The sequence below is a fragment of the Coccinella septempunctata genome, chromosome 9, assembly GCF_907165205.1.
Source record: "Coccinella septempunctata chromosome 9, icCocSept1.1, whole genome shotgun sequence".
In the NCBI taxonomy this organism is placed as follows: domain Eukaryota; kingdom Metazoa; phylum Arthropoda; class Insecta; order Coleoptera; family Coccinellidae; genus Coccinella; species Coccinella septempunctata.
The window spans coordinates 5,913,924-5,939,098 of NC_058197.1; the positions used below are offsets into that span (position 1 = coordinate 5,913,924).

Below are 25,175 nucleotides of genomic sequence, written 5' to 3' on the forward strand. Positions count from 1 at the left end.
TGCATTCTGGATTATTATGAACACGAATAGTCAACACATTCTTGATTCACTCTTAAAATCTACAAGATTTCGTGAAGAATAATTCGAAAAAGACGTATAACAGTTATCATCATCGATTTGAAGAGATACTGATATAAAATAAAACAACACAATGCTTTTGAGAAGTATTTATATTATTAATATGTATATATACAAAAATAATGATAATATTGGAATGAATGCTATGTATAACTTTCATGATACAAAAATAAATACTGTACAACACTGTGGTCGAATCAAGATGTTCATTTCTTTCAATAATAACTCCATAAATAGAACTATGACTGAGTATATTCAAATTAATTTCGGAGGTAATTTAACTAAATCCTGAGTAGGTATGAAGTTTACGATCTCATGAATTGAATTTTGATCCAAAACATTGTTACTAATTTTAGTCAGGAATTTGCATATTAAAATTTCTACATCCAGTATCGCTACAGCCTTTTTATGATTTCTTGCCAAATCTTTCCCATAAATTGGAAACCTTTCCAATTCAGAATCAGTGATTTCAATGGTTCTTGAAGTATCGTGACGATAAAAATTCGCTAAATCCTTCTCATTAGTTGTCAACGCCGTGAACAATGAAATAGAATCGTTTTCTGTCAATTTTTGATCCTTGAGAATGCGTAGCTCGTTTTTACATGACTTCTGCAATTCAATGAATCTTTGGTCTAACTCAATGAAATCCAAAAGATTATCGGTGAATTGAAATTTGCTTGCACATTCTCGAACAAACAAAAACTTCAGTACTTTTGCAACTTGCTCTACGCTATTTCTCGCTTGAAAACAATGCATGAATGTTACATCTCCTATATCCGCAAAGGTTCTGTCTGCACCTTTTTCTATTAAGAAGGTCAAAAACGGAACAGTATGAAAAATGGCTGCAACATGTACTACTGTACCTAAGCCGTGGCATGGTTCGTGTAAATTCCCGCCATATTTCAAAAATAAATTCATCAATTTTTTTTTCTTTGATATTGATGAGTCTTGAGGTAAGGATCTCATCAAATGATGCAACGGTGTAGCTCCATCGACGTCTTTTGCATTAACGTCACACTTCTTTTGCAGTAGCTCATACATTTCAAAATTAAATGATTTTTTAAAGCACTGAGTATGTAGAGGAGTTCTTCCCTCAGCATCTCTTGAATTCACGTCTGCACCGTTTATTATCAAAGTCCTGACTTAATCAAGATTATTGTATTGAACAGCCAAATGTAATGGTGTTTGGCCTGCTTCATTTTTTACTTCGATGTCCGCCCCATTTTGTAGAAGGATTTTTGTTATATCAACACTTTTAGTTTTGACCGATTCATGCAAAGGTGTACTTCCGTTATAAGACTTTTTATTCATATCTGCATTTCTCCCAACAATGTACTGCACTACGTCTTTCAATTTTCTTTTAACAGCTATATACAACGCAGTAGAATTGCCATGAATCCTGTTGATGTCCTCATTGTCCTTTACATGTTTTAGAAACTCGATGATCAATGCAGAATCTGAAATAAACCAATATGAAAGTTTTATTTCAATAATATTTAAAGTAACGCAAAAAATTGTCTTTTCGTTATTCACTATTATGTAAAAAACAGGTCAATTTACATTTTTAATTACGTAACTTTTCATGGTAAGATGAGAATTTTGTCATGCCCCTCTACCCTGGGATGCAGGACAGTTGAGTTTTTGAATGACAAACCTAAGATTTCATAACAAAAATTGATAGACTTTCTGTTCCTGAAGATGATTTGATGGTCATTGGTAGGATTTTTTAATCATTCTTTGTTGTTCTCGAATTTTTATAACATACACTTTATAACTGTGACTTTTTTCCATATCATTCATCAATTACTACTCTACGAAAAAAGTTTTTAATAGAGAATGGTTTGACAAAAACCTGTTCATTGACCGAGTCATCATTTTTATAGCAGCCCCTTCTTAGATATATCCCCCTGAAGATGGCACCTGAAAATAATTTTTTTTTCTTAGAAACCAGAAAACTGACAGAAAGGCCCTATGGATGTCGGAATGGTGAACTAGCCCTTGAAGGATATTGATAGGATTTGTAGGTACCAATGACGTTATGAAATCCTGAAAGTTTCAGATCCTAACTCACTTGTTTTTTTGTTTTCTTGTATTTTAACCCATGGATACTGTTGCCTTTGTAACAATACTCTTGATTTGGAAAGAGTTTCGCAAATTGCTTGAATGCAATCTTTTATAAAACGGCGAGTATATATGCCAAATGGAAACCGATGCTACCGGAAACATTTAATAAATCCAGGTTTTTATGGCGAAAGTCTAGAACTTATAAAAATTAACTCGAACTGTACCAATAAAACTAATCAATATGATGAAAAACTTTTCGTTGAATGTGATTCTACATTATTGGATGAAATAAAATGGATAATTATCGTGTGTCAGAGGAAAAACTTCATGTCTTAACTGTTAGTCCAAGATCCCAGAGCGACCAGACATAACTTATTTTCACGCAGATAAAACCTTAGGATCTCAATAGAGTCTCATGTGCTTTGAATACCTGCGAACTTGTGGAGCTTGCATAGTTACACCTGGGCAGATACCAGGTGGCAAAGGTGACTAGAAATAAGTGTTACTTAACTTATTATCACATGGCTGATTTTTATATATGTTTTAAAGAATATTATTCTGAAGTTATATTAAAAGTGCCAGACACTTCCCATGGGCCAAAACTCTTGCCAGACGCTTTGAAGATGCACAACATACACATATTTGTAATATAGGCGCTCAAGCAAATTTTGTTATAGGATGTTCTGATAAATTTAACAAAGGTTTATGAACACTTGGGTTCATCTTTGTGTAGAAGTTTGCCAGGATTCCATGCATTCACTGGATGCGACTTTAATCCCGCATTTTTTTAAAAAGGTAAACAAAGGCCATTTATTATATTGATGAAAAAATTCGAGTATCAGCAAGCTTTTATGCAGTTTGGAGATCCAGAGTTGTTTACCAATAGAAAAATACAAATAGATATTTTCAACAATATACAAATATTAATCTGCGAAATTTATAGTGTTTCTGCTATACTTGATGTTAATGCTGCCCGGCTCCAGTTATTTTTAAATAATTAATTACAGCGTATCTTATATTAACGAATAATGCAATCCGAAAAATTCAAAAATTTTGATGCTAGCGTTTTACCACCATGCGAAATTGAGTTATTTCAAAAATTTCCTAGAACCATTTACATCGCTAGCATATGGAATAGTGCAAATGAGAAATAACCATCAATTCTTACTCCTGAAAACAATGGATAGACGTTTGAAGAAAACCAGTACCACTTTCATTGGTTTGATGGTGGTCAGTGAATCTCTCCAAAAATCAGTTATTGTACTCTGACTTCTACTTCAAATGTTATTATATTCGTAATTTTATGTTATTGAATTATTTGATCTGTTTTTCGCAGAAGAAGATGCTAGCAACGACAACATAATTGATGATGTTGAGGACGATGACTCGAATGCCCAATATCATGACTGGATTGATGATGAAAATTGCAATAATTGTGTCGATGATAACGACGATTAAACAATGAATAAATACTTCCTTCCATTAAGCATAGTTGATAACTTAAATGATTTTTGTTAAAATTGTTTCCAGTGGTACTTTATTTATAATAAAATCGAAATAATTGTTAGTAGATAGGCAACACCAGTTCGAGCACAAAAAGTGTAGTTTTTACATGTAAATTCCCATAAGGAAGTCTAAGGTCGATTTTGCAGAAATCGGTCAATTTTGAAAATTGAAGTCCCGTTCAAGGTCATCCAGTAGGCGGGTCTGAGAGGGTGAGAGGGGAGTGGGGGAGAGGGTGATGAGTTTGACGATGAGGGGTGTGAGGTTGAGCGGGTTCGAGTTCGAGATTTTGTTTCGTACTTTTCTAACGTCGGGATTCGAACTCGGGACTTTTGCGTTACAAGATAGATAGATAGGTAGGTACCTTAGCGTTGGTATTAGAGATACGTCATGCTTTTTAGGCTGGTAATGAGGAGATATGTCGCTAGTCAAATAATGTAGAACAGCTGAATGCTTTCATTTTTATTTTTCAAATCATGAGTGAAAGGGTAATGGTGAGTCATTAATTGAAACCTTGTGAAAGAAAAATCATTTATTTTATTCACAGTAACATTGATATTTGTTTGATTAAAACAGAGTGATCACTGAAAAAAAAATTTAAATCATATAGTCAACAATTTTTCCAACATTGAAATCTTCTTCCTAGGTTCATCATATTCTTCAATCTTGCGTTTATTGAGTGAATAATGACCCCACGGTAGAGTGTTGAATGTTCCGGTCACCAAACATCGTTTATCGTCCTCAGGACTTAAAGCTATTTTTTCCTGTGTCAGTGAATACACCCGATGTTCCTTCACCTGAATTAAATTTTGGGAAATAATTTTATGTTTCTAAAAATTCAATGTAATCATCAAAACATATTCTGTTCTTAACGATTGATTTTTTAATACCCTTAGTTTTCTTAGTGGTACCATAATTTCGACACATGGATTCAATTTCATCCGCTTCATACTCTTCTTCCACCCATTGTTGTCTTTTCATATTGAGATCATCAGTTTTCGCTGCATATAGTTTAGACCTGAGACCAACATAATCGGTCATAGGTATTGCATTGTTTTCATCCTTCATCATTCCTAATACCTTTTTATTAACTTGAGGAATACCGTAAGTATTATTCTTGGGATAATCTGAGGTATCAAATCTTTCATAACAGTCAAGTTTCATTCTTTCATAAGGATCTTCAGAAGACCTCATTAATAAGAGATTCGGTATCAGTATATAAGATGGTACAGCCAGCACTGAAAGCTTCATTCATGTAGTGGTAATGGAAGTCATAAATAGTAGTTTTAGCCAAATCCAAGATACTCATTCCCACATAAATTGGCTTGTTTAAATAGATCTGCAGCTTTTGCATTTCAACAGCTACCAAGTTCTCATTGAAAATAACACAGTTCTTGAATTCAGGTTTGGAGATATAAGTTTCCATCCCATATCTTCCTTTCCATTTTGTCAGAAGGTGGACATTAACCCTTTTCCGAACATTCTCCATCGTTTTTCCTGTAACAAAAGTAAATAATATGTAGATATCTGTACAGGAAATCATATGAATGTAATTTGAATGGATATAACAACTTACCAAAAACAGCGTTGTTCATCAGTTTAAAGATATTCTTCTCGAACTCATTTTTGGCATTCTTTCTCAGATCCGTATTGAGGTCGATGTAAGACTTGAGCCATGTAGATTGCTTGAACTTGAGCACTCGATGTATTTTTGTTATAATCAATCCATTCTTCAATGCTTGCTTCAGATTTCTGTAGTGGATGACATATTTCTTCTTTTGATGTAATGTGGCCATAAGTTTAGCGTTTTGCTGAGATGCATAACAAGGTGTTTGAGTTTTAGAGTTGTAATGTTCTGGACAGAATGGAAGATCTTTGTGCACATCATGCAATTCTCTAGGATAGTCGAGATCGACTTCTAAAATATAACCCTCCGAAGCATCATCAGGAATTTGCAAGACATTTATATTTGTATCGGTCCACGTAAAACCGCCGTATGGTAGACATTGTGACATTGCTCATCCATATTGATTGTTAACATCAAAGTACATGAGGTAATTTTCTGGTTTAGTTGAATCATAGTTTGGTATATACTTGTTGTTCGCATGTGCTCGTCGTTTACCACATACTTGACTAAGGCCGCCCCGAATTCCTCTTTCAACAAACAAAAACATATCAACATCTGTGAGAAGTTCTAATTCCTGTTTTGTATGTTTCAACATAGCATCCCACGTATATCCTGGTAAAGTAAAATAATGCGCAGGATCTAATCCATAAGTCTTATGGCAGCTCGATCGAAATTGTTCAAATACGTCAGCCAGCAATAGAATGTCAGTTTTCATGTAGAGATCGCTGTATTCACCCAAATTCTGACATTTGAATTTATTCCACACAAGTTGTGCTCTCTCATATCTTCTTCGTAGACATTGCCTACCATCCAATCTGTTATAGAATGCTTCAATAGGTGGAAGAGAAGTTTCATCGAATCGGTCATGGGAATCGATATAATCATATGGCATTACCCCTTTGTTCGTAAGAAGACTGATATGTTCTTCAGATTCCTCAGAAATTGTGTTTTCAAGTTCGGAAACTCTTCTAAATAGGACGCCAGTTGGTCTAAAGAAGAAGCCATGAATCGGAAACTATCAATGAATCGGAAATTAATGCGATAATCATCATAGTGTTTGGTGAAACTGATATATTTCTCCTTGGTTATCGGTAACAATTCGATTTTCCCTTCCATTCTTGTGACAATATCTTGTATCAGAAAATATGCGTCATATCCACTTAGGTTGTGAAATACTACAGAAATCATGTGACTATCCTTATAATTTATATAACATCCCTCATGTGCTGCTCCACGGTAATTCTTTTCGGGGATGAGATGATTATGATCTCTTACTTTTTTATCTTCAGGTTTGAACATTTCTTCACAAATATGACGGTGAGTTGCCTTCCGAAATTCGACTTCCTGTTTTGGCGTCATATCGATATCGTAGGGACATAGGAAAACTGAGTCAACGTCTCCAGCAAATTTATTCATCTCATCTGCAAACCATTTCATGCAATTGGGACCGCGATAAGAACGGTAAAAACTCAGAGAATCATCATATGAACACTTTACATAGTATCCTACAGCTGCAGCTTTATGTTCTCGATAGTTGTTTTTAGTGTTAGTAGGTTTTAGTATGCTCTCCAGATCTGCATAAATAATAAAAGGTACCTTCTCCTTGTTTTTATGATTTTTGAACTTGAGTGTATTGTTTCCTATCTCAGGCATCTTTATAGCCGTTTCATTCATGTTTCCACAATCCTCTGAATGACTTTTCAGTTTTTCTTCTGATCGGAAATATCGTAGACATCTATCACATAAGAATTTCTTATGCTCTTCCTTGCTCAATTGACTGGATACCAGACGAGAGAGATTTTTGATCAATAAATAATGGTATCGCACTGGAGTATCATCGTTTGAATAATGATCTTGTATAAGGAGCAAGTTGATATGTCTATTCATTTTATTTTTGTGTTAGGTATGTTGGCAATGTAGTGAAGTTCTTTTTTTCCTTCTTCAGAATATAAACATTAATGGATATCTGGTTTTGTTTTTCAAAGTTGGGTATCTGTTTCATTGTCATCGGAAATTGAATACCTTTCAACTTCAAAATTTTGGAATAATGAGGATATTTTGATAATCGTTGTGGATTTTTCTCAACAGGGTGTAATGCAGCAGTCACAGCCCACGCAAAACATGCATCATCGTCGTTTTTCACATTGATACAGGCCTCTTTCCGTTTTATTTGAGGAGGAAGTTCTATGTATGAGCTTCCAAGTTAGGGTGTGAACTTGTTTATATTCACCCCTAGGTTAACAACACTAACCAGAGCCCATCCGCTATCACGTTCTTGGAATTCCTCAAGATCTTTGAGAATTGATACCAAGACATTTCTATTGAACCATTCAGTAATATTCGCGTCTCGGTAAATAGGTGAATTGGATGTTGTGAAGTATTTATATTCCTTTTGAATTTTATTGGCTGTTATAATCACCATATTGACCTTAACAGCTTCATCCTTCTTCAATGCATTCAGAATTCTTCGACGAAATATAGCTTCACAGTCCATCAAAAAAGCCTTAGGCTCCTTATGTTTCAGGTTACTAATCACACCAGTTTTTATTCTCGAGTCGAATGCTGATAATGAATCATTCCAATGGACTCTGTTCCAAGCAGTTTCCTTTCGTCTACTCAGACCTGCACCAATTCGTTGTTGTTGTTTGAATTGCTGTTTCAATGATTTTATGGAACGGATCTGAGCTTCGAGTTGCTGTTTTCCTCCAATAGAAGTACAACCTCGCAATTCCCGATACAGTTTTCTTATGGCTCTCGTACATTCCTTCATACCTTTTATTGCATGCTCATTATCAGAAGTAATAATGAATAAAGCCACTAGCGACTTTATTAGTCGAAGACAATTCTCTATGTTGAACATTTTCGATACAACTGAAACAAAATCTCCATGTCAACATTTTAAATATTCTCAAAATCGGATACAGTACACGAAAATAGCCGAAGATTTCCGAAGATAGCCGCTGATTTCCGAAAATAGCCGAAGATTACCGAAGATACAAAACGTACACAAGAACGGATATTAAGCGGATGCGAAGTGAATATAAAGCGAGTACACAACACAGTTAAGCTGAGCAATACAGTTTCAGGCAGCTGAGTAAGCAGCTTTAAAACAGCTTCAGACAGACAGCTTTAGCACAGATCCAGACAGCTTCAACACAGCTCCAGACAGCTAAGCTGACAGCTTCAGCACAGCTCCAGACAGCTTCAGCAGAGTTCCAGACAGCTAAGCTGACAGCTGTTATAAAGGGTATAAGCGGATACAAAGTGGATACTTGTGGAATAAGTAGGAAAGAATTCAGTCTACCAAATAACTTGAGCTGGCATCTGAATGTATATAAGAAATTGACCTCTCTTGTCTAGTATGCAGGAAAAAAATCACTAGGAACAATACTTTGAAAAAACACCTGATCAAGAAACATGACGCAATTCATGATACTCTGAGAGAAAACTAGGAAAAGATCTATTAGAAATATAAGTGTGGTAGACCTCAGGATGTAGAAGGTAGTTATCCAACATCGAATACTAGATGTTCTCATGAAGTTAGTAGTGGTGAATATTTTACCGAAATAAATTATATAGTCGAGCTGCGTACACTGCATAGAAAAAAAAATATTCTCGTCTGAAAAAGTACAATTTTCGTTGGAAGAACTATGAGAGGTTGATGTCATTTATTAAAATGATAGCAGCAGACTGATAATATGACGTATGAATCATACTTTTCTGATAAATATTGAAACTAATAATTTTATATTTTAATTAATAACATATATCCTAAGCATTCACATGCAATAATTCATATCAGTCTTCAAGTCTTCAATTTAATTTGCTTGCAACAATTTTGTGATTAAAACACAGAGATACGAAGATTGGTCTCAGAGAAGTCCTTGGACTCAGTAAATATCCATATAAACTGTCATCTATAATGAATATTTATATAAATAAATAATGAGAGATTCAACGGCTTCTCCTGATTCTTGGATTCACGTAAATCTATGAGATGATACAATTTTATCTAAAGATTTTTTCTGTATGACAGATATTTTTTATCAATAAATCTATCGAGGTCAACCAGGCGGTTCTTTAATAGCCATCGCATGCAACAATTTTCCTACTTACACATATATACCTAGTATATAGCAGATGACAGCCCACTTTTCAGATGGGTCTTACAGACATCTCAATACTGATACTTGACCCTCGTAAGAGTTCTCTAGTGTGCTTTCGTTAATCGTCGTCCACCCTTTTATACCGCTTAAGCGGAACCTCTATCGAAATCTATATGAACATAATCTGAATGTTTCATAGCCATGAGGCCCCTCAGGATTCTAAGACACTACACAGAGGTCTGAGGTTTAGATTATTATCATATAGAAAGATTGATTTTAATTGATAATATGGTGAGATATATTAGAATATGTACATATAAACATGAAATACATAAGTACTTACGTGGTGTGATAGGTTGATGAGTTGAGATTGAAAGTTATGGATTTTTTCAATAGGAGTAACTGTCCCTACGATCAGATAGGAGAACTGGAAAAAAACCATTTATTTAGCCTTTATGAATTCAAGAAGATGTGCTAAGCAATAATGAAAATACCGCATAATTTGATCGGATGAAGGTATCATATCTATGTAGAATGAAGTATTTCTTAGTCCAGATTTTCTCTTAATCCTGTGATATCTCCGAAATCATGCATTTTAGAGAAAAACTAAATCAAAAATCACCCCCTTCACCCCTTGTCGATTTACCACCTAATGAATAAGATGACAAAGTTTCAAAATCATATCTAATCATTTTATCACTTCCCCACTATTCAAATTCGACTATAATATTCATATCATACGATACCCAGAAAGGAATAGAATTCATCTAAGTCCTGATTTGGTTGGTAGGCGTGGATAACCTAAAAATGTAAGAACAGGATGAAGATAAGAAAGTAGATAAGAACACAGGGCGTAAACAGGAAATGATGTAACCATAGAAATATAGATAAGAACTCATAAACAGGAATGAACAAGAAATATCAGGATATGAATACAGGAAATGAAACCACAGCAAGATGATGAAACAGGAAATGATGTAACCATAGAATATAGATAAGAGTTGATAAACAGAAAATAAGAACAGAATGTTGATAAGAAAGTAGATAAGAACATAGTCCGTAAACAGGAAATGTAACCTCAAAATATAGATAAGAACTCATAAAAAGGAAATAAGAACAGGATTTTGATAAAAAAGTAGATAAGAATACAGGACGTAAACCGGAAATGTAACCACAAAATTTGATAAAAACTCTTAAACAGGAGTGAACAAGAAATAACCGGATGTATATAAGAACTTTCTGAATACAGGAAATGAAATCACAGCAGGATGATATGGTTGCATATATAAATCGAAGTAATGTTTGGTTTGATCAAGTAAGACAGATCAATCATCGAGTTCACATTGATTGCTCGTTAACTTCAGATTTGTGATAAGTTTTTAATCGTTGTTTATACAGGTATGTTTGAATATATTGATTAATAATCATTAGTTTGATTAATCATTGTTTAGATACTAACCATGGACTTTCTAAAAATAAATCAGCTCATCGAGATCAAAAACAAACCATTGAAGAGGTTGGGCGAACTTGAATTGGGAACTGAGTATCCAATCCAATCGACGAAAGTAATTAATGGAAGATTTAAGGACAGGTGCATACTTATCGAGTCGGATGAATTCAAAGTATTCTTACCAGGACGAATGACACAACACCTGGAGGGGCATCTGGAAGATCTAAAGAACCACAGTGATGGAACGAACCACGGTCATCGAGTAAAAATTCAGTCATTTATTTGATGAATCTTTTTCGAACACAAGAAATCACCCACGTCTTCCAGTTTTCTCATTATGACCATTAAGTACCATAAAAATACCAAAAATTCAAAGAACCCTACTCTTGAAACTAACGTAGCAAAAAAGTCAGACTAGTGTCAATATCAAAATCCAGCTGCGGCAACTTATTCTCCAGAAAATCGGCCACAGTATCAACGGACCAATGAAATTTCACATTTATGATAAATTGCTTTGATGTAACAGTTGTGTTGTCGTTCTCCATGACTCCTGGTGTTCTTTAAAAATAATAAGGAAGTGGATAGTTGAAGAATTATTCACTGAACAAGAAACTCGAGCGGGAGCGAATAAGCACAAGAACAACTGAAACATGCAGTACGAACTGGCACAAAACTTGCTGCAGACTGGTGGTGCTGTTCAGTTTTCTTTCACGAGTTGGAAGTTGCAATTATTTTATCTATGGTTGCAAATATCCTAATTGAATTTGTCTCTCGAGTATTCCGACCTTTCTTTATTCAATAATTAAGACCTGCGGCCGAGCAGTGTAATTTGAATTTAAGGAGGGTAGGTATTATTGTTTTGTGGGGTGACTGTACCCTGTACCCTTTGTATTTCAGGTTTCAGGTAGTACTCTAACGAATTGTCAAAATATATAGTTTTTGTTGCTAGCAAAGCGTTTCTCAGAATAGGTAAGTTATGTATAATAAAAGCCAATTGTGACCAACGAAATAGTTATTTTCCTATCAAGTGCGGAAAGTGATACTTGCCCGCACGAAACTGCCGTTGCCCGAACGATGCGAAGCAGAGTTCGGGTAAGCAGTTGAGTGCGGGCAAGACACTTTACGCAAGAGTTAGGAACAATATTTTTTCTACAAGCGCTTGAAATATATAAATGTATCCATTTCACGAAACAGATCATATCTCATTTGATTAATTCATATATAATGACAGACGTAATTCTGCATGTCATTACTATGGGTTTCTCATCGCTGACGTTCTATGCATAGAAACATGATAGAATTAATTTACTCTATAATATTTGCGTGCGGGAAAAACCCCTGCTAATCCATTCCCGCACGCATTTGCGTGCGGGAAAGAAATAGCAGGCATTTTCCCGCACCTTTTGGGAAAGTGACTCTTTGCAACTTGGAATGCGTGCGGGAAAAAGGTTGAACGCGCACGCTTGTAGAAAAACAAACTATTTTCACATTCGTTCATTTCTATTTCATAGAATATTCGAAACGAATATAAACTAAGCAGCAAATTAAGTGGGACCGCTGACATATTACTTAAGTTTGACTACACCATTTCCAGTTGTTATTTAGAAATGATCAATTGAAGTTCAGATAAGTCACATTTATTTCAGAAAACATAATATGTAATGCAGATGAGTCAATTCAACATCAAAACAGAAACCATCAATTGTAAATCAAATTCATTCCTGTACAACAGGCACATTCGATTTCATTCCATTTACAACAGGTAGATAAGACAGTGGATAGAAAGACAACACTGGAACTTTTGTATTGCCTTCTGAAATAATAGTTATTTTCCTATCAAGTGCGGAAAGTGATACTTGCCCGCACGAAACTGCCGTTGCCCGAACGATGCGAAGCAGAGTTCGGGTAAGCAGTTGAGTGCGGGCAAGACACTTTACGTAAGAGTTAGGAATAATATTTTTTCTACAAGCGCTTGAAATATATAAATATATCCATTTCACGAAACAGATCATATCTCATTTGATTAATTCATATATAATGACAGACGTAATTCTGCATGTCATTACTATGGGTTTCTCATCGTTGACGTTCTATGCATAGAAACATGATAGAATTTAATTTACTCTATAATATTTGCGTGCGGGAAAAACCCCTGCTAATCCATTCACGCACGCATTTGCGTGCGGGAAAGAAATAGCAGGCGTTTTTCCCGCACGTTTTGGGAAAGTGACTCCTTGCAACTTGGAATGCGTGCGGGAAAAAGTTTGAACGCGCACGCTTGTAGAAAAAAATAATTTTTCCGCCGACCTCTTAACGTATACGAAATTAGCTATTAATGAACCCTTTTATTGGTTAATTTCCTATTAATGCATTATTGCCATGGGCAATCAAACATAGAAGTATTCAGCAGCTTCCCAAATAATTATTTTATTTTTATGTCGCATTGATTTTCGTAGTATCCAGCGGGTGAATTGCGAAGAGATGAATTGTGGAGGTTGCAAAAAAATTATGATGGTTAGAGAGTAATCAATGTATCTATGTTCTACAACTCCAGCTTCCACCAGCTCCACATATTCTTTAACAGATATTATAGAGAACGATATCAATGTGCGATTCACTCAAAATTTCACAACTCGAATATGCCCTCTATGGCCGCATAAATATCAACATTCCGATATGAACATAGAAAATTTATGAGGTGTCAAAATTGACTAGGTATCGATAGAAAATTTTCGCAATCAAGAATTCACCATAGACTTATAATAACATGGACTCCGCCCGTGAGAGAGGTCGGTAGGTTGAATAAGATGGAGAGTTTGTGGGCAAGCTGTCAAAAGGTTATAGAACACAAGCATATGCGAAAATTTTCTTTAATAAATTTTCAACAAGCTTCCGAGAAGACACACAGGAATTCCAAACCATTCCTTCGAAATTAATTCTTTAAAAAATATCTGAGTTTTATTCAAGAATAGATGTAATGAGATTAATAATCAACGTATCAACACCTTGTGGGCAATGTCTGGGAAAATTGTAAAAATTTTCCATAATAAATGTTCAACAAGCTTCCGAGAGGGCAAACAGGAATTCCTCAACATTCCTTCGAAATGGAAAATATAAAAATTATGTGAGTTTCATTCAAGAATAGATATAATATGAATAATAATCAACGTATGAACACCTTGTGGGCAACGTCTGCGTCACATATTTGTTTATATCCATCATATGATTTTGACATTGCCCACACGGAATCAGTTCATCTTTTCTTATTCGATTAGAACGCATAAGCTCTTCTCTCTTTAATGCACCCAACCTCTCGATCTACTGAAAAGTCACGTGACAGTGAGTCCATGTATTATAAGTCTATAGAATTCACATTCAATGGACGAGTTCAGAAACGTTTGCCAACCTTATAAATAATAGAAAAAACTCTTTCAATGGAAACGTATTCTTTTAAAATTATATTTGTGCCTTTCGGTTGCTTTCATCATTTTACAATCCTTGGAATGTCCCCCGGCTCTCAAATCCAAGTGATATAAAAGAAAATTTATATTGAATTTTCAAGGTGAGTTTTGACATTATTCAGGCGTTTTTTTTTTTTCGAGTTCCGTGATTATATTTATGGTTTTATCCATAGAATAATTTATTTATTATTCATAGACATAGAGACATGGACTGAGCAATGTGAAATTGGCTTTTTTTATAGAAAGAGAGAGACAGAATGATGGTCGGGCATTTACCTTCTCTTTTTTGTTCACATAGAGGTGAGTGTGGACCAATCAATATTCTAGAAAGAGACAACTGCATTCCCGACGGGCGTTTCTCTCTGTCACTTTTTTTTGACCGTATTTCATGCATAGATAGAAAGGGAAGGCACAGTCCATGTCTATAAGTCTATGTTATTATTGGACTATGGTTTCATCACAGAGCCTCAACTACTAAATGTTCTGTGACGAAACCATAGTCTGAGCCATATTTTGGCGATCAAGCGTCTTAATCGATGTCTCAAAGCGTCTTTAAGCGTGACGTCATTAATTTTTTTTGTCGCAAAAATAGAATGTCGCTGATGGTTGAGGTCAAAAGAAACACTTTTTTCCTATACCATTTTCTCCATTTTCTCCGATTCAGCCCTGATAAAAAGATATAGCCATTTTAAAATTTTATAATGAGCTAAGACACTCTTGTAAAACATAAATAAAACAATAAAAAACACTAGACTATACGTTTCACAATTTATTAAAATTATTTTCGTTGACATGCATGTTTCGGGTTTCATCCCATTCTCAAAACTGAACATGAAATACATAGGAACACGAAATACACTTTATTCACATTATTACTATCAGATAACAGATGTTAAAACCGGAGACAGGCGAAAATCAAGTTGGTCATTCACGATTGGGAGGTTTTGTTTTAGGGCTGAAGATATTTCTAAACATTCCAAAAGGTCCATACGTTTACCTTTAGTGCCCTTGTGTAAAATTTTTGTCAATATAATAACGTTGATAAAAATGATCACTGAATCGTTTTATTGAAGTCTATAAAGTGGTTGGAAGTAATACAATGGTTGGAGAAGCCAGTCGTTGATTTATTTTGGAGAATTGATCTCTTGTGTTCATCAATTCTAATTCTCTTGTAAAAACAAAATTACCTTCAGAATAACTATACTCCATTCACTTTTATTCTAGCAGTCGGTTGGCCATGGAAATTTGACATATTTCACTCTGTATAGTACGAAAATTTGGGATCATGAAGCTTGTCAAAACATTTTTGGGTTTTAAATCAACGCTATGTTGCCGGTTCTACGTAAAAGTTTCTGTTATTACGTATTTTATCACAATGTCGAATCTATTCGGAAAATATGTGACGAACATAATTGAGGTGTATACAAACTGCTTGAAGGCATACCAAATCTAGATATTTGCATGGAAAATACAATAAATCAGTGTTATATCATAATATGCACAAGCTTGAGGAGAGTGTATGTTCGTTTCCTTCTTTGGCTCAAGTTTTATTACGTTACATCAGTTGTAGATTTCAAAAATAATAACCCGGAGATGAAATGCATATGATGCAGTGGTTGGGAATGGGTATCTCCCGAAGGAATTAATAGATAATTACAAGAATGTTAAATTCTTCAAAAAAATCATCAATATAAGTAAAAGGAATTAAAGCCAGTTTCAATCAAGATGAACTTCACCTTTGAACAGAAATTTCACATGAATAAAGAATTAGCAGGACAACTGTTCGCTACCGTCTGACGTATTGTGGATTTTAGAATATCAGAGTTACCTATTATTTGAATGAGCGGACCTGAATTCTAAATAACACTTCCTGTGACCCTGTCTCTTTTTTCAATCACTTTCGGCATTTTCGTAATAAAAATTCATATTAGTTCTGGCAACGGCGTTATGACATCAACGACATTTCATGAACAATCAACCTTACTCCGTTACAAAAACTTGAGAAAATTATTTCATGGCCAACCGACTGCTAAAATAAATGTGAATGAAGTATAGTTACGATAAACAATATCATATTTATGTTGTATCATTCTATGGCATAAATACTGTTTTGTTTGTCCAATATAACACTTGTTACAATTAGCACAGGGTATCTTGTATATCACTCCCGATTCTAAATTAAAAGATCTTTTAAAATTTGAATTTGTGCAAAATCTCTTTGTGGTGAATGAATTGTAAAAACCACACTTGACATTCAACTCCTACTCTGTAAGAAAGACCAGGTAAGTATGGAAACTTAAAGCACGAAGAAGGTCGTGCTAGAAGGAACATTAACTATACGACTTTCGGTGGATGTGTGTTTATTTATTATTGTTTTAATTGAGTATATGGGATAGTTACTCGGCTTCGAAATGTTTTCAACTTTATCTAAGTTCTTCCTATGAAACTTTTTGTTGCTTAGTTTTAAAGCTCTTTATTGAATTCTCCATTATATTAGTTTTTTGTTGCATGCTATGATTGCTGTAAAAACTTAGGAATCTGTTTATAATTATTGGTTTAGTGTACCACTCAGTAATGATAGTAGAATTTTCTCTAACTATCAATAAATCTAATTTATTGTCATTCGCTACTTCAATCGTGAACTGTATCTTATGATGGTAAGGGTTGAAAACATCTAAAATGTATTGTATTTTGTCACATGGTACCAACAACAATGTATCATCCACAAAGAACTTAATGGACGGGATATGAAGTTTAAGTTATTTCACAACATAATAAAAGATCTCATTCATAATTTAGTTAGCAAATGATGGACTTGTCGGTGCACCCATAGCAGTGTCATCTAATTGTCTATAAAATTTTCCCTCATAGTTCTGAATTTTTCTCACTTAAATTGGGGTTTCAATGACTCAAAATGTTTACAAATGGTTACACATCCACAGGGCTAAGTGAATTTGGTTTCGTTATTATCACTTATAAATCGATTTCAAGCGAATTACTAACAATAACCAACTGCATTCAAGCGCTTTTGGTCATTATTGGTTATAATATCGTGACGTCATGAACTAACTGGGTTAAACTTCTGCTTATTGAAGTGAGGATAGAAGTTATGAAGGGACATAACCAAGGGCAAAACCAGTAAAAACCGCGGTTATTACGGGTTATTCGCTTGAAATCGATTATAGTTTCTGATTCGGACATCACCTACGTTCAGCCATGCATTTAAAGAGATGCCAATAAACCGATATGAAATAAAACAATGAAATGCTCTTGAGAATTATTTATAATACTTATATATACAAAAATAAGGATAATATTAGAGTGAACGTTATATAATACAAAAATAAATAATAAAATATTGTTCTTCTTTATGTATACATCGCATAATAGTATAACTAAATTAATTTTAATGGTACTTTGACTATGTCCCTGGTTGATATGAGTTTTATGATTTCATAAATTGAATATCGATCCAAAACATTATCACTAGTTTTAGTAAGGAAATCACATATTGAAGTTTCTGCTTCAAGTATCGCTATAGCATTTTGATGATTTGTAACCAAATCATTCCCATAAATTGGAAACTTTTTCGTTTCAAAATCAGTGATTCCAGTGGTTATTGAAGGTTCATAACGATAAATTTTCGCTAAATCCCTCTCATTTGTTGTCAACACTGTGAACAAGGAAAAAGGATCGTTATCTCTCAATTTTTGTTCCTTGAGAATGCGTAACTCGGTTTTACATATCTTCTGGAATTCGATGAATTGTTCGTATGACTCAATGAAGCTCAATAGATTATCGGTAAATTGAAATTTGCCCTCACATTCCCGAACAGACAAAAACTTCAGGAGTTCTTCAACTTTAGGTTCGCCGCTCCTCCAGTATATGCAATGCATGAATGTTACGGTTCCTATATCCACAATGTTCCTATCTGCCATTTTGTCTATCAAGAACGTTAAAAAAGGAACAGAATGGTTAAAAGAGGCTGCAGCATGTAATACTGTACCGAACAAGTTGTATGATTCCAGTAAATCCCCGCCATATTTTAGAAATAAATTTATCAATTTTCTTTTCTCTGATGATGAATCTACTGGTAAAAATCTCATCAAATAATGCAACGGTGTGGCTCCCCACGGGTCTTTCACATTAACGTTACAATTCTGTAGGAGAAGCTCATATAATTCGAAATCGAATGAGCCTCTAGAGCAGAGAGCGTGTAAAGGAGTTCCTCCCAAATTATCTGTCGAATTTACGTTGGCACCGTTCATGATCAATGTCCTGATTTGATCAATATTTTTGTATTCTAGAGCAAAATGAAGTGGTGTTTGTCCTGCTTCACTTTTGATCTCCATATCTGCTCCGCTCTCTAGAAGTATTTTCATCATATCCACACTTTTACTGCTTATCGACTCATGTAAAGGTGTCAACCCGCTACGAGATTTTTTATTCACATCTGCATTTCGCCCAACTATATATTCTACCACATCTTTTAACTGTCTTTTAACAGCTATATGCAACGCAGTTCTTTTGCCATGGATCATGTTGATGTCCTCCACATATTTCAAAAACTCGATGATTAAGGAAGAATCTGAAATGAAACAATATAAAAATTTTAGATGACATGAATTTATTTCACTAATTTTCCTACCAACATACAGAGTGAGTAACAAGTAACGCACAAAATTAGTTTCTTCATTATTTGGGTACTATTTCATAAAAAAAGTCTCGAACAGGTCGATTTTCAGTTTTAATTACGAAACTTCAATGTAGGTATAATGAAGAATTTTTTATGTACCCTCTAAGGGAGATGAAGGATAGTAGGCAGTTTTTTTTTAAATGGCAAAAAACATCTTGTTACAGAAATGGACCTCTGTTCCTCAGTATGATTTTGTCATTGGTGTTTATTTTAACTCTTTCTTTTGTTGTTCTCAAATATCGAATTTTTTATGACATATACCTTTAGGGGGTGATTGATACCAATGACCTACAAAAAAAGCCTGTTCTGGATAACACTTGGGAAACATATATGTTTCCATTTCCAAAGGGTTATTCAGAACAGGCACATTTCGTAAGCTTCTGGTATTCTAGGTCTTTCATATAAAACTTTTTTCGACGAGCCCTTGCTAAGATACAGCCTCCTAAAGATGCCCACTGAAAAGCAAATTTCTTCTTATGAACCAGAAAAATTTTTGTTGGTGTACCCCTATTTACTAGGTAAATTTAAGTTCGAAGATAATTTCAGCCTTAACGACTCACATTACGTATTTTTGAATTAATGTTTTCTCGAAAACTTTTAGAAATAAATTACAGGTAACCTTATTTTTTCAGAAAATGAATTGAGTTATTAAGAATTAGCAGCTCGAAAAAAATTATATTGAAGACAATATTCTTTGAGAATGAATCACCCTCAGATTGAACAATTCATTTAAACGCTATCCACACAGGGTGTACCAGAATAAGAGGTCAACAGTACATCACCGTATTCTACTATCAAGAAAGGGAAATGGGAATGCTTCTGATGTTTTTTTTTGACACGTGTTCTTCGGAGTTGCAGCCTTTAAACGATGCGAAATGCATCATTTCTATTCAGTACCGTATCGAAAATTATGTTGTACGAGTAGAAGCTGAAACTTTAATTGGGAAGATACAATGAAAATTTCAGTTGCTTTCTGAAACTGTTATACACAGCTCGCTCGAATTCAGTCAGTAATATTCTAGAATTAATTTTGATACGTAGATTCGGGTGACTTGGGACGATTTTGAAATTCAACTTGTCTTATTTCAAAAACGGTGACCTATTTTCATGTGGGAAAGATGTTCAAATATGCTAAATGACTCAGACTATTGATAAGGATATATACCATGCTTCAGAATTCGCATATAAATTAAAAGAATAAAATTAAATATACTTGTCCCAAGTCACCCACCGAGTTGGGAGGCTTGGGACACAAGTTGAAATCCATTGATTTCTTAACTCTCAAAGGAAATAGGTGACTTGCGACGGTGTATAGTTTCGAAAAATTAGAATTTGTCATTATATAGTTGAAATTCGAAAAGGAAATTAAATGGTAAACCCCTATTACAGTATATATATTACAACTCAAATGTAAAAAAACTAAACAAAACTTTGATTCATTTCATTCTTTGGTGATTTCTTTGTGGAACTAACGTGAATAATAATATCCTGCGAAAAATCGGCATATTTCCTGCTATGCTTCATATCTATTCGGCATTATCCCAAGTCACCCAATGAAACAACAAAATAAATGAATGAGATCCGCGTTGCCGTTTAATTTGTGAACAAGCTTGTTTCATGACATATCTAATATCCCACGTATCCAGAAAAAAAATTACACATGTACAGGACATTTAGAAAAAACGCTTTTACTCTCCTGAATTCGTTAATTTTTCCTGTCAAATACTATCGAGTGACAACAACATTAGTTCAGCGAAAATGCACCGTTTCCAAAATAATTAAAATTTTATGTACCTAAGTACCTGAAATTGCCGATATTTGATCTAGTTTTTTCAATCACAGGGTCAGTTTGTGATTGAGGATAGCGATTTAAGTTCATATTAATCCTGAATTATTGTATTATCAAAAGTAATCTAATTGGTTAATCGAAAACCTCAGTATATATGTAAATAACAAAAAAAAAATTATACATAATTTTTATTACTCAGAATAAACCAACTCTTGTTTAGAAAAATCAGAAATTATTTTTTATTTAGAGTAATGAAAATTATGTAAGAAAGAAAGTGTTTCAATTTACATTTACTGAGGTTTTCGATTAATTATTTTAACTAGGAGTGATAATACAATAATCTAGGATTAATACAGAGTGTTTCATTGGGAAACGGAAATACTTAACAGGCGGATACAAGGCTATATCAGACGAACCACCTGATATATTTTCTTCATATTTGGCAAACGTGTTTCCTATTCGAAGCTCAAATGTATCATGCAATAACTGCAAGGAAAATCCAGGTCCGGGTTAACAAAAAATAATGAATCGTTTGAATCCTCGAAACAACACCCTGTAAATCGAAATTTTGAAAATCTGTTTCAATATTTGAAAAGGCCATAAAAAACTGAACTGAGGTGTGTGCTTAAAATGTTCGCGCAGACAGTATAACTTCACAAATTTTTAACGTGAAAATGAAGTTTTTTAGAACTTGAGATTCCTGAGTATTTTCGAAGTGACTTTTAATGAAAAATTATCAAAACTATTGAATCCATAATTACTTTAATATTACCTACTTACTACTTATTTATTACTTTGGTTTCAATTTTTCTAGCAGCAGATCATTTCAGTTTTTATTTTTAAGTTACCCTCTCGTCATTTCCAGAAAAAATTAAGGCCCTGTATGTACATATAACTTATTATCGAAATTGATATTGCTTGGATATTGTTATTGAATGTTTCACTGAAAGAATTGAGATGAATTAGGCCGATTTCATTTTTGTTAAACCAATTATATATGTACATGTTTTCAGAATAAATAAATGAACAAAACAAACATGAATCAAAGTACCCTGATTTCAATCCTGTCCTAGACAATTATGTCTAGGGTTACATGAAACCACCAGTTTATTCCCCTGAGATCAATACTCTGGCTCAGCTTATTATAAAAATAGACGAAGCTAGCCAGAAAATGAAGAACATTGATCTAAATATTTAGATCAAAAGGAGGACATTTAGAGCAGTTAATGTGGTTTTCTCTTTTAATTTTGTATTTATGTTTGTTTTGTTAATTTTTGTTTATCTGAAAACATACATAATTAAAATAGAACTAATTCATCTCAATTCTTCCAGTGAAACATTCAATAACAATGTCTAAGCAATATTAATTTCGATAAGCAGTTATATACAGGGCATTAATTTCTTTTGGAAATGACAAGGCAGTAATTCAAAAATACAAACTGAAATGTAATTTATATATACAAACCAATGTAATAAGTAATCACTAAGTAAGGTTTAAATAATCATCAATAGTTTTGATAATTCATCATTAGAAGTCACTTCAAATCACTTTCAGCAATCCAAGTTATAAAAAAACATCAATTTTACGTTGAAAATTTGTGCAGTAAAACTGCCTGCACGAAAATTTGAAGCACACGCATCAGTTTAGTTTTTTGTGGTCTTTTCAACTATTGAAATAGGTTTTCAAAATTTCGATATTCAGGGTGTTGTTTCGAGGATTCATAATTTTTGTTAACCCGGACCTGGATTTGTCTTGCGGTTATTGCATGATACACCTGATCTTTGAATAAGAAACACGTTTGACAAATATGAAGAGAATATGGTGGTTCTTCTGATGTGGCCTCAAGAAGAAACGAGCAAAATTCATTGAACATCCTGTATCTCGGATAATAAATGTGTTATCTCCAGAACCACCTCGTATCCGCCTGTTAAGTATTTCTGTTTCCCAATGAAACACCCTGTATGAACTAAAAGCGCTATACTTAGTGGTATACAATAGTGGCCCTGTGATCGAAAAAAAAAAAGTGAATGATAGGAATTTTCATCCATTTTAGAAACGGTACCTACATTTTCGCTGAACTAATGTTGGTGTCATTCGATAGTATTTAAGTATTTGGTCTCCTATCGTGGTGTGACGTTTGATCCACTAGTTTTGGGACACCCTGTATATTAATTGTAAAATGTTGATTGATAAACAATTCAAATTGTTCATAATTAAACGCCCTCTAACACAAACACACTTGAGTAGGTAAAAAAAAAATTTCGCACGAAAGTTGGGAAGAATATTATATTCTACGAATTTATAGCGATGAACGCGAGTACATTAGACGGATAGGCAGCGGGATATTTGAAAAAATAAAAGCAGACGAGAGATTTCATGAAACATTCTAGGCAAATTTCAGTATGCCTAAATAAGGGTTTCTACACAGCTTATTTTTTGCCATTCCAATCTCTTACCTCTAATATGAGTGGGATAAGATTTCTTACGTAGGAATGCAAGAATTTCAGAGAGCCTAATTTTCGACTAGTTTACAGCTTCTTTTCTTCCACCCCTCTTATATGAATGAATGATTAAGATTCTTTGCGTAGCAATGCAAAAATATGTACGTAGAGCAGAATACTACAAATAACTCACCCTCGTTCCGTAAAATCCTGTGAATAATGGTTTTGTTGGTTTTACCGTATCTTTGTCTCTTCAAAGGGCTAGCACCATGTTTTAGGAGAAGGCACATCATAGATTTTTCCCTGGAGTTGTGTCGTGTCTTATCGCCTACCAAACATTCCAGAGCAGTTCTTCTCTTGTAAAGCAATCTGTCAACATGGAAATCCGTATGCGCCACCCTATTCTCCAGAAAATCGGCCAACATTTCAACGGACCAATACAATCTCACATTTACGACGAATTCAAGAGACGAAATAGATCTATTGAAGTTCTCCATGACTTTTTTGGAAATAATATTCAAGTGGAGAGTTAAAAAATTAATCACTGAAGAAAAGACTTTAGCGAATGTGTACAAGTTAAACATGCAGTATGAACTGGCAGAACTTGCGGACTGGTAGCGCGCGTCACGAGTTGCAAAATGCAAATAATTCAGCTATGGTTGCAAATATGCAAATTGACACTGTCTACATTCTTGAGAGTCTCGATCGTTTGAATCTGACTCCGCGCAAAGTAGTTTAAGGTTAAGGAGGGTAGGGGTAGACTTCATACCTCCGTAAATCAAGTTTCAGGTACTTCAGGTACTCTCCCGATGTAATCTCCACAGGTTACAGTTGTTAGAGCTGTCTACACCGTTATAGTGGTCAGTTCAAAAAGAGAAAAGGAATATCTTAAGTCAGAAACCACTAATTCGTTTGGGGGTTTCATTATAATTCAATTCAATCTGTTCGTCACCTCGGAAAGTCAAGAATTTTTTTATTCGTCAAACGGAAAAAAAAAATAAAAATTCTTTTCATTGAAGAACAGAGATTCATTCATGTTATTAACTTTCCGAGGTGAAATTATCTCTTCTATGAATTTCCACATGAAAAAAGTTCTCGAAAAGCCTCGCCATTTGCTATAATACGTATCCTAGTAAAATTGAAAAAAAAAATTCTTCAAGCGCTGCCATCTTTTCGACGAAACTGGAAACTTCGTAACTTTAACTTATCGTTCAAGTGTACCGGTTTGTTCGTAGAACAAATTTTTAAACTAAGCTCAACATTCAATACTCAATTTGTTCTAATTTGTTTCGGAAAAAACTTCTAAAGCACCGGTCTGGTTTCTGAGTAATTTGCATTTATGTGATTTAGTGCTGACTTCACATATTGTCGAGTCTACAGGGATTTGATTTAAATTGAATTCGATGGTATACAGGGTTTAACTGAAAGTAGCAATTTCTGAACACCCTGTAAAGGTAATTAGTGACGCAATGATGGGTCTCTTAATGACTTGACGAAGCCTGATATTTAAATATGATTTTTCAAATGAAACTAGGCAATTTATATCATTAAGACATTAAGAACAATACCTACTCTTTGATCAAGGAACAAGATATCTCTGTTGCGTAGCAACGTTATGATTAGTGTTTATGTAATTCATCTTGTCAGTTATATAGATTTCTGACAAATTGAACAGATGAAACATTTGTATTGTCGTTTTCTGTGACTTATGGTGTTCCTTTGAAATAATATGGAAATGAATAGTTAAAGAATAAATTAATAAATGAAGACGAGACCTAAGCGAATTTGCACAACTAAAACATGATACAACTTACTAACAGACTGGTAGCGGCCGTTAACAAGTTGCAAGTTGCTTTTATTTTATCTATGGTTGCAAATATGCAAATGGAATATGTCTGGACTCCAGAGTATTCAGATTTGCGTCCGCGCAAACTAGATCAAGGTCAAGTACAGTAGTAC

At 34.2% G+C, this 25,175-nt stretch overlaps 1 protein-coding gene across 1 annotated transcript; it reads right to left on the reverse strand.

Annotated features, from left to right (window-relative positions):
* Positions 1-1,221: 1,221 nt before the first annotated feature.
* LOC123321041 (ankyrin-1-like) lies at positions 1,222-23,641 on the reverse strand. The gene is made up of 6 exons (XM_044908544.1): positions 23,410-23,641; positions 17,706-18,877; positions 5,222-5,456; positions 4,876-5,142; positions 4,536-4,772; positions 1,222-1,535 (listed from the first exon to the last, which is right to left on the reverse strand). The coding sequence occupies exons 1-6, from the start codon at positions 23,639-23,641 to the stop codon at positions 1,222-1,224; spliced, it is 2,457 nt and encodes an 818-aa protein (XP_044764479.1).
* Positions 23,642-25,175: the final 1,534 nt, after the last annotated feature.